This window comes from Euprymna scolopes, chromosome 30, assembly GCF_053919585.1.
Source record: "Euprymna scolopes isolate OS-2025 chromosome 30, ASM5391958v1, whole genome shotgun sequence".
NCBI lineage: Eukaryota > Metazoa > Mollusca > Cephalopoda > Sepiida > Sepiolidae > Euprymna > Euprymna scolopes.
The window spans coordinates 10,512,236-10,523,908 of record NC_136511.1 but is presented as its reverse complement, the minus strand read 5'-3'; the positions used below and the strand labels follow the sequence as shown (position 1 = coordinate 10,523,908).

The window sequence follows — 11,673 nt, the reverse complement described above, 5'->3', positions numbered from 1 at the left end:
AATTCAAAACACAGCGTCATCCTTCCTTATGTTAAGATTGGCTTTCTATTAGAAAACCATTTTTATCATGAGGAAATGGGAGATTTCACGTTCACTGTCATAGTATGTTGAAAGTCATTTTCGGTTTTAGATTTTTTTAATTTTTTTTTATTTGACGAATTTCACGCTTTCATTGAAAATTGTCATTTCCCGACAACTGATTGGCTAATTGCTTCGGCATTTTCCGGCTGCTTGCGTAACCTGCCTGAAAATGCCGTTGCCGGAAATCGGGTCATAAACTAGATAAATACTTAAAGCAACAATTGTTTGTCTATCCGTCTGTGTCCTAGCCTTTCACGCTTTTCCCCGTTCATACCAAATATCTCAATGTCCGGAGAATCCCTTATAGCAGTTAACAATCCCTTTAACCTCTATCCTTGAGTGGCTTTTGGCCTTGATAAATGAAAGTCGTAGTAAACAACTAAATCCTTTGTGTCTCGTCCGTGCAACAACTACTCTCACTTTACGATTGAAATATTCCTCTCTTGTTTTTCTTTTTATTTTCTGATATTTTTTTTTGTGTGTTTTGTTTTTGTTTTGTTTTTTGTAAAGTAGGTCGATTATTTATTTATTTATGTATTTTTTAAGCATTTTTATGTATATTTTGTTTCTCTGCGTTTAAAGTCAGTGGACAATATCCGGCTTTCGTTGCCGGAGTAAACAAACACTTAAGTAGAGAAAAAGAAATCTCAAGGGAAAAGAAAGAAAGTATTTCATAATGAAAATCACTTCGCAATATTCTCTCTCTCTCTCTCTCTCTCTCTCTCTCTCTCTCTCTCTCTCTCTCTCTATTTTATTTTTTCCTTCTTTTTCTGTCTTTTTTTTTTAGTAACAGGGACTATTTTTTTTCCTCGGAGTTTAAAAAAAAAAGCGAATTAGAAAGGCGGAATCATTGTGCCTGAGTTTCTTATTCTTAAGTTACTAAATAATACTCACCCGTGATGAACGAAATCTATATAAAAACCAATCGGGCTCATTACGAGGCAGGCGATACGTTGTTTGGGTAAGTGAGAACCAAACATTTTTTTTTTTTTCTTTTCTTATTCTGTTTTCGCAAGGATGAAAAAAAAAATATCACTATGCAGATGTTCAACCTTAGCCGACTTAGCCTTTCCTGTCACATTTAATCAAATGCGTTCCTCATTCGGGGGAAGGGGGGGGGCGAGATAGTACGTCTTCGTTCTTGTAACGAAATTCGAAAATTGAAATATTGAATTTCAAGTGAATTACCATGTCGCAATAATGAAAATATCCAAAAACTACGAAAAACGATAAGGCAGAAAATTAGTTATTAATGAAAATAGTTTTCGAAAACAATTAGCGAAAATCAAGTTTTGCTAAATCGACCAAAGATTTTCAATTTTCATTTTTTGTTATCATTTGAACTCTTCGGCTTCTTTCTTTCTTTCTTTTTGGCAGGGGGACTTAATTTTCCCTGATTGTCTTCAAAAACTATTTTCGTTAATAATTAATGTTCCACCGTATCGTTTTTCGTAATTTTTCGATATGTTCATTACTGTGACATAACAATTCAGTATATACTATTAATTTCATTCGAAATTCAATATTTTGATTTTCGAATTTCTCTATAACAACGAAGAAGAACCGATATCATTTGGTGTTTCTATACGAGATGACCCATATCGACCAGAATGTTACCGATTGCGATTTACGAAACAAACCGGAAATGCCCAAAGCAGTTAACGATTTGAAAGGCGCGAAAATTTAAAAAAAAAAAAAATGTAAAAATGGCAGTCGACACTAAAGCCTACTTATTTAAAACGTAGGTATGTGTAAAATTAATGGTCAATCCATAGGGTCCTCCATTTCTATGTTTAAAATCGGCGACGTCATCATTTTGTGCGTAAATTAAATTGTATATAAATTTGACGGATCGTCAAAATCACAAAATATGAATAACGCAAATGACATCTTTTTGCTATTGTTTTGTCTTATTAGATTTTGGTATCTACGCAAATATTATAATTAAAAAAATGCAAATTTATGATTTAAAATTATTTATGTATTTATTTGTCCGCCATGTTAATATTGCTTTTTATACAATAAGTATGTGAATTCAAACGGCTAACGTATTAATAAGTTTTACGTTATCTAACATAAAAAAAAAAAAACGCGCTTCTACAGAATTTGGGACGAGATTTCATAGTCGATAAATGGAGTTTTCAGATAAAAAACAATGGTTTCAACTGATTTTTGTTGTCAATTCTAATAAGTTACAATGGTAGCTTCCAAATTATGCAGTCGAAATTACATGAATATTACTGAATTATTAAAAAAAAAAAAAAAAAAAAATTAGAAGGAAAAAAAAAATTCAAGAAAAAATTCCGCCATTTTGTTTAAATCAAAATGGAAAATTACTTCACTTTGGAATTCTGTTTTACGATCGTTTTCATCAAATTCTTTTTTTATTTTCTTTAATAAATAATTTTCTACCTCATCGATTTTCGTAATTTTTGGATATTATTTTGGATGGAATTTTGATAATGTGTTAAAATACACAGGCGACTGATTTTCGCACTTCATCTCATTTTGCCGAACATATTCTCAGCTGAAGTGACGGTAGTTATTTGTCTGTTGTCCACCGCAGCAAGGTGTGACACAAGGTCAGAAGGTGGAGAATAGGCAAGCTCTCCTAAAGGAGGGGCACTCTTGCCTCAACAAAAATTGCCTGCGCATCCCCGTCGGCATTCCCCGGTCAGGACATCTCAGGTGACAAGCAATAAACTTGCCCCACCCGAAAGCCGGGTTGGCAAAGCCTGAGAGGATGGACCTCCTAGGTGATACCCAAGCAGCGTAGCTCAGTCCGACAGTCAGGCTGAGTGTTAAGAACGCATCCTTGACAAGTACTTCTACCCAGTGTCTAAGCCGCCAAAGCAGCAAGGAGACCATCCCCACTACTAATGACGGAAGTGTCGGTATACCGCAGATCTACCGGGCTATTCTCAGTAATGAATTAGGGCCATGGTGTAATTTTGACGCCACTCTTTATCCCTATGTTATCATTTTTAATTATAGAAATTAAATTTCTATAATTTCTAAGTTCAATTAGTTAAAGGGAAATAACTTTAAAACTATATATTTATTTCCCTTTATTTATTGACTTCCTTGAATAAAAAAACAAAAAAACATTAATTCTCTGTCTACGCAGTCGTTAATTTAGTCTCTGATAAATCCAAATGAATATTGCCGTAGCAAGCTCGAGTTCATACTAAATCAGAATATGTATTTTTTTTTTCTAAATGCATCTCTGGTAGTTTTACCCAAACAAACTGACAGAAAATGGTTTCATCATCGTTTTATTTTAGATGGCGATGGAGCATCCTACGGGATGCCAAACATTCACTCGCTATCTCATACATTCCAATTGAGAGATCTTTTTAAGATTCTAACCGTCTCTTTAAATGCAACTGTTTGTATCTCTCTTGCACTTGGTTCGCCGGGTATATTTGCTAGGTAGTTTTTAAAATTATTTTCATGAGTCTAACTGCTTCTACAATTATTATAATGACGGAGATCTTCTTAAGACTGGAGTTGTTTTTTTAATGATGTCTTACATAAAACCTTGGTATTTCGTTATCTTTTCCCTCTCAGCTATGCTTAACCCAGTATCATTGGAGATACTAACTTCTACCAGGGTTGCTTCTTGTCCCATATCACTATGTCAGATGTAATAACTTCCTTTTCTATGTATGTAGCTGTAGGAATTTTGTAGTCATAGTGGATGGTGTATGACTTATTTACAACTGTTCTTTCTGGTAAACATGTTCCCAGAACTTGTTGTTATTAGGTTGGTGCAAAAAAGTTGTTTTTTGACGTTAAACAATATATATAAAAACGACATTATTTTTGCACCAACCTAATACATTCAATATCCAACTTTTAACACATGATTTTAGTGTTGGGACGATTAATCAGAATCGGAATCGGAAATTGGAAAAATCAGAATATTTTGCGATATCAGAATTGGTATCAGAATCGGAAAAAATTGTGTCTAATTTTTTATATAAAAGACGATTCTTTTAATTATCTTTTATTTGATTTTGATTAAAACAAACTCAAATGCGTGAGTGGATCCTGAACTTTAACAAGCTGTGAGTGTTTAGTGTATAAGAATTAGTGAGTGTTTAATATATAAAAATCTAATGAGTGTTTAGTTCATAAAATTCTTGCTGGGTGTTTAGTGCATAAAAATCTTGTAAGTGTTTAGTGCATGAAAATAGTAATAATAAATAATATATATTTATTATTTTATTAAAATAGTAATTATAAATTAATAATTATTTTTTTGATTTTAAACTACCAGAAAAACTAAGTGCATAAAATGTTTGGTGTGTGTGTAGTGCATAAAAATTATTGAGTGTTTAGTGCATAACAATCTTGGTGGGTGTTTAATGCATCAAAATCTAGTGAGTATTTAGTGCATTAAAATCTTGTGAGTGTTTAATGCATAAAAGTCTAGTGAGTGTTTAGTGCATAAAAATCTAGTGAGTGTTTATGCATAAAAATCTTGTGAGTGTTTAGTGCATGAAAATCTAGTGAGTGTTTAATGCATAAAAATCTTGTGAGTGTTTAATGCATAAAATCTTGTGTTTAGTGCATAAAAATCTAGTAAGGGTTTAGTGCATAAAAATCTAGTAAGGGTTTAGTGCATAAAAATTTGTAAGTGTTTAGTACATTAAAATCTAGTAAGGGTTTAGTGCATAAAGATTTGTAAGTGTTTAGTACATAAAAATCTAGTAAGGGTTTAGTGCATAAAGATTTGTAAGTGTTTAGTACATTAAAATCTAGTAAGGGTTTAGTGCATAAAGATTTGTAAGTGTTTAGTACATAAAAATCTAGTAAGGGTTTAGTGCATAAAGATTTGTAAGTGTTTAGTACATTAAAATCTAGTAAGGGTTTAGTGCATAAAGATTTGTAAGTGTTTAGTACATAAAAATCTAGTAAGGGTTTAGTGCATAAAGATTTGTAAGTGTTTAGTGCATGAAAATAGTAATAATAAATAATATATATTTATTATTTTATTAAAATAATAATAATAAAATAAATATTTATCGATTATAAACTACCAGTAAAACTATAATCTATTGATCACCTTTCCCCTGCAAGTGTGTTTTTTTTTGTTTGAGAATATATCTGCACATTTAACGTGCTTTTACTGTAATCAGAAAAAATAAAAACTCTATAAACATTTGAACCTTTATAATGAATTAGAATCAGAATAGATATCGGTATCATAATCGCTAATTGTATCTGAATCGGAAAAAATATTGGAATCGTCCCATCACTAATATGTACACACTCCATTATGTTGCACTGTATAGTAACTGTCCCCCAGCAGAACCTTACACCTGGATGGCATACTCTCTACTTTTGTGTGACAAAGCATCGATTACTCATCATTGCTGAAAGCCTTGATCTTGGGCAGCCATTATAATCCTCTCCTGGTCACAGTCAAGCAGCCATCTTGTTTAGGCAATCATTCGTTAATTAAATGTCTTTAAAAGCGGTGGAAAATATATTCATGGTTAACCAAGCATACAATTCAGTGATCCAAAATTGCTGTTGAGCAAAGAGAACGGTTGACTTTTCACGATTTTTATTTATTTTATCGATTGATTGATCTAATGTGGTTCTATCATTGTATAAATCAGTTTATGTCAACTTTAAGCAATGTTTGTTTTTTCTTTTAATTCAAAGAATTATCCACTTTATAACAAAAACCAATGTGTATCTATATATAGTTATTTATTTATGCCAGGACAACTAAAATTATTTCTCCGAACAAGACGGCCTTGCTTTCATGTCCCCTGACGAAGATTAAAATTAAAATCTAGTGCTACTAAGCCTTATATCTAGAACCCTTATTCCAATAGACACACACACACACACACACACACACACACACACACACACACACACACACACACACACACACATATATATATATGGATCACCTTTATATAGATATATATGCACAGCCAGATAATGTTGCAGATCACAAGAGCCATGACGGCCAATGAAGTCGAGTTTCGCCCTCATTTTGGGCTCATCAGTTAGCTACATCCGAACTCAGAATTTGAAACCCGAGTTTCTTTCATGCAAGGCGAGCACTCTACCAACTAAGTAAACATGTCACATACACAAGAAAGTCTTCTAACTGACACAGATCAAGTGTGGTAAGATGTCGGTGGTAGTGAAGGATGGCTGGCTTGTGGGGAAATTAGCAGCAACAGCAGCACAAAAACGCGTATGAGTAAATTAGGAAGTGTGCACGAGAAGAGAAAGAAAAAAGAAGAAAGGAGAAGAAAGAAACGAAAGAAGAAAGAAAGAGAAAGGAGTGTGCACGAGAAAAGGAGAAAAAATGCAACCCAACAACTAATAAAGATCAGAATAATAGTCCACAATAAATAAATTAATGTTTAGTGTATGAAAATCTAGTTAGTGTTTAGTGCATAAAAATCTAGTGAGTGTTTAGTGCATAAAAATCTAGTGAGTGTTTAGTGCATAAAAATCTTGTGAGTGTTTAGTGTATAAAAATCTAGTGAGTGTTTAGTGTATAAAAATCTAGTGAGTGTTTAGTGCATAAAAATCTAGTGAGTGTTTAGTGTATAAAAATCTAGTGAGTGTTTAGTGTATAAAAATCTAGTGAGTGTTTAGTGCATAAAAATCTAGTGAGTTTTTAGTGCATAAAAATCTTGTGAGTGTTTAGTGCATAAAAATCTAGTGAGTGTTTAGTGCATAAAAATCTAGTGAGTGTTTAGTGTATAAAAATCTAGTGAGTGTTTAGTGCATAAAAATCTAGTGAGTGTTTAGTGTATAAAAATCTAGTGAGTGTTTAGTGCATAAAAATCTTGTGAGTGTTTAGTGCATAAAAATCTTGTGAGTGTTTAGTGCATAAAAATCTAGTGAGTGTTTAGTGCATAAAAATCTTGTGAGTGTTTAGTTCATAAAAATCTAGCGAGTGTTTAGTGCATAAAAATCTTGTGAGTGTTTAGTGCATAAAAATCTTGTGAGTGTTTAGTGCATAAAAATATTGTGAGTGTTTAGTGCATAAAAATCTTGTGAGTGTTTAGTGCATAAAAATCTTGTGAGTGTTTAGTGTATAAAAATCTTGTGAGTGTTTAGTGCATAAAAATCTAGTGAGTGTTTAGTGCATAAAAATCTAGTGAGTGTTTAGTGCATAAAAATCTAGTGAGTGTTTAGTGCATAAAAATCTAGTGAGTGTTTAGTGCATAAAAATCTTGTGAGTGTTTAGTGCATAAAAATCTAGTGAGTGTTTAGTGCATAAAAATCTTGTGAGTGTTTAGTGCATAAAAATCTAGTGAGTGTTTAGTGCATAAAAATCTAGTGAGTGTTTAGTGCATAAAAATCTAGTGAGTGTTTAGTGCATAAAAATCTAGTGAGTGTTTAGTGCATAAAAATCTAGTGAGTGTTTAGTGTATAAAAATCTAGTGAGTGTTTAGTGCATAAAAATCTTGTGAGTGTTTAGTGCATAAAAATCTTGTGAGTGTTTAGTGCATAAAAATCTAGTGAGTGTTTAGTGCATAAAAATCTTGTGAGTGTTTAGTGCATAAAAATCTAGTGAGTGTTTAGTGCATAAAAATCTAATGAGTGTTTAGTGCATAAAAATCTAGTGAGTGTTTAGTGCATAAAAATCTTGTGAGTGTTTAGTGCATAAAAATCTTGTGAGTGTTTAGTGCATAAAAATCTTGTGAGTGTTTAGTGCATAAAAATCTTGTGAGTGTTTAGTGCATAAAAATCTAGTGAGTGTTTAGTGCATAAAAATCTAGTGAGTGTTTAGTGCATAAAAATCTTGTGAGTGTTTAGTGCATAAAAATCTAGTGACTGTTTAGTGCATAAAAATCTAGTGAGTGTTTAGTGCATAAAAATCTAGTGAGTGTTTAGTGTATAAAAATCTAGTGAGTGTTTAGTGTATAAAAATCTAGTGAGTGTTTAGTGCATAAAAATCTAGTGAGTGTTTAGTGTATAAAAATCTAGTGAGTGTTTAGTGTATAAAAATCTAGTGAGTGTTTAGTGTATAAAAATCTAGTGAGTGTTTAGTGCATAAAAATCTAGTGAGTGTTTAGTGCATAAAAATCTAGTGAGTGTTTAGTGTATAAAAATCTAGTGAGTGTTTAGTGTATTAAAATCTAGTGAGTGTTTAGTGTATAAAAATCTAGTGAGTGTTTAGTGCATAAAAATCTAGTGAGTGTTTAGTGCATAAAAATCTAGTGAGTGTTTAGTGCATAAAAATCTAGTGAGTGTTTAGTGCATAAAAATCTATAATTTTTACCTTTTATGAACGGGCTAAAAAGTCTAGTATAATATGTTCGTGAAACTACTAATGCACGATGAAAGGTTATCAAGAAATAGGAGAGTGGCTTCACGTCAAAAAGTCGTGACAATTAATTTACTGTATTTTTTTAAAAATTTATTTGTGGACTGTCATCCTCATCTTCATAATTGTTGTTGTTTCATCACGTATTGGTCAAATCATCCTCTGGCCTTCTTCAGATGGTTACCCCGCGACGGGATAGAGATGCTGAATCTTGCAACTCAGTCTTCAATGCAATTCTCTGGTATATTTTACCGGAAAGAATTTACAGAAAATGACTTTCATCAACACAGATTTGAAGCATTTAATTGAACGGCATATTTTTTTTTATATTCAATTTTCACCCCAAACAAGGCACAGTGCACAGTGCCACTTTGAAACAGTGGGCTACTATCAGGGACATAAGTTGCAGGGATACTATGTAGGGAGTTGAGCAGCAAGATGTCTGTTCACATTACACTTGAACTTCTGCATGTCAGTACAGTTAAGAAAGCAGAATCCCGGAAGGGAGTTCCAAAGTCTAGCAGTTCTGAGAAAGAAACTATTGAAGTAGAAGGCTTTCTTACACCTAGGGATCTCTGCTGTGTAGGGGTGGGATTTAGCTGCTTGTCGGGTTTGTCGGGGGTATTTAAGTCGGGGGGGTACAAGTGCTTGTAGTTCGTCAGAGCATTCACCATTAAAATACTTGTAGAACAGGCAGAGGGATGCAACATTTCATCGATGGGATTTAGGCTGAAGCTTAGATGACAGTTCAGGAAATATCAGGTTGGCAACTCTCTTTTGAACTCTGTCCAGGAGGGAGAGACTAGTAGCACCAGCCCAAATGTGACAACAATACTAATGGGCGAATGGTGGCCTACTGAGGTACAGGATAATTTTAGGCGTAAGTAACTCTCCAGCACAGTAGAGAGAGCCCACCTTCTTTGCAGCGGCTTTAGCAATGCTCTCAATGTATCCGTTCCAACTCATGTTCCCTGAAAACTGAAACACATATGCACACAGCATACACACATTACTGACCGAAAAATAGTGGACAAGTCAAGCATAGACTGAAATCTATTTTTCATTAAATATTGTTGGATTGCTACATAGCGCGAACACACATATGCAAATGTATGCGAGATGACGTCACCGGTAAAGAAAGAAAAAAGAATATAAAAAGAAGAAAGAGGGCGATCACGTTAGAGGCGTGAATAATGTCCGAGATCACGTGAGAAGCGTTTGTGACGCTCGAGAAAACGATTACATGAGGAACGTCGCAGAGGTAATGAGAGAATGAGGAAATAAATATCGTTGTATAGCAAACAAAACAAAAAAAAAAAGAAGAAGCGAGTTGAAGTTTTTCGTCCGACTTTGCGACTGAAACTACAACGCGTTGGTTCCCGATCAACGTTACAGAAGATAATTTTTGACAGTAACGTCACAGTAATGCAGAAAATACTGCCAATTTTATTTTTAAAGACCGCAAGCAATAAAAATATTTTGGTCTTCTCGACAGGTTTGTGTTTCAATCGAGATGAGTGAAATGATAGGCTTTGCAACGCGGGACTTCTTCAACAGCTTTCGTTTGTTAATGACGCAGAACACCAGAGATCGTTGTGAATTAAATATTAAATAACCCTAACCCGACGCAGAACACCAGAGATCGTTGTGAATTAAATATTAAATAACCCTAACCCGACGCAGAACACCAGAGATCGTTGTGAATTAAATATTAAATAACCCTAACCCGACGCAGAACACCAGAGATCGTTGTGAATTAAATATTAAATAACCCTAACCCGACGCAGAACACCAGAGATCGTTGTGAATTAAATATTAAATAACCCTAACCCGACGCAGAACACCAGAGATCTTTGACTTCGCTTTAATAGATCCTCATAATCGTCACTTTTCGTGAAAACGGATTGAGTCTGCTCTCTGCCTACCAAGCCAGCATCACATCGGATGAAACTTCTTCATATTTGCATATTAGTTTTGGAAAAGGACATTTTACTAACTAATAGCAGATGTACCCGGCGTTGCCCGGTATTAAACGTGACGTTAAATTCCTATTAAAAACAAAATGAAGTAAAAAACGGAAAGAAACAAGGTCAGTTCTGCAGCATCAACCAATTGATGACTGATGTGTATGTCCATGTTGGTAGCAGTTTGTGCAGAGAACCTGTGCCTCATGACACCGCCCTTATCTGTTTGCCTCCCAATGGTATTAACAAGGATGGGCACGCCCCCGTTGTTGTCCGCGATCGCATTCTTTTTTTATACAATGTTTTACACATCTATATTTCCAGTCAGGTTGCTTTCTACATTGAATTATTCATCACCGTGTCAACTACAGTGCTTCTGATCGAGTTCCCTCTGTCTGTCTGTCTGTCTGTCTGTCTGTCTCTCTCTCTCTCTCTCTCTCTCTCGTATTATATTTTAATTCATACAGAAACTGAGACCTGTGTATGCGAGTATTATGTTTTTTTTCCAAACAGTTCACTTCTTGTCAGTAAAAAAAAAAAAAAAAAAAAAAAAAAACCTAAAGACAGGAAGTCAAGTACGATAGCCATTAGACCAGTTTGGCACGGTCTTTAAAAAATGTTTTCAAATCTACTTATTCTTAACATTAGGAAATTGTCATGTGAAGCATTCACGCATACGCATTCGTGAAACAGTTAGCAAACAGATAAAAATCCGACAACTCCCACGTGCCATTTTTTCAATTTTCACCCTTAGCAGCCCGTTTTTCCGGATAAAAATCAATTAAAAAGTATGCCACATGTCTGAATATCCTATATACCAAATTTCAAGTTTGTAGATCAAAAATCGGTTGAGTATATAGGTTAAGAGTTGTTCTTTCTCTCTCTCTCTCGCTCTCTCTCTTTCTTTCTTTCTCTCTCTCTCTCTCACACACACACACCTTCTCACTTATATAGATTATTTGTTGTTATATATTGAATAAATATTTAACTTTTGAAGTCACTATATATTATTTTTTAGTAAGAAAGTATTATTAATATTTTGGCTTTGTTTTAATTTATTTCTTATATTTTTCCGTAGTTTAGTGTACGTTTCTATAAAGACTCCAACAACAGGACATGGGGTGAAAATATCTGTCAACGGCAACGCTACAGGTGAGAAATTTTCTTTTTCTTTTCTTTTTAAATAAATTTATTAAAACTAGCGGGACCTGTGGAAATTCCACAATCGCATCTTTCATATGTAATATATTGCTGTTGGTCATTCTGTGGACGTTCAGCGACACCTGAAAGTATCCTGTATCTCTATAAGGC

General features: G+C 33.8%; 1 protein-coding gene across 1 annotated transcript in view; it reads left to right on the top strand.

The window, feature by feature from the left end:
- The first annotated feature begins 281 nt into the window (after positions 1-281).
- The window catches only part of LOC145254650 (arrestin domain-containing protein A-like), an 83,135-nt gene continuing 71,743 nt past the window's right edge, over positions 282-11,673 (top strand). The window contains exons 1-2 of the mRNA XM_080113284.1: positions 282-1,042; positions 11,441-11,514. Of these exons, the coding sequence (XP_079969410.1) occupies positions 981-1,042; positions 11,441-11,514 (136 nt within the window). The 5' untranslated portion in view covers positions 282-980. The remainder of the gene's footprint in view (positions 1,043-11,440; positions 11,515-11,673) is intronic.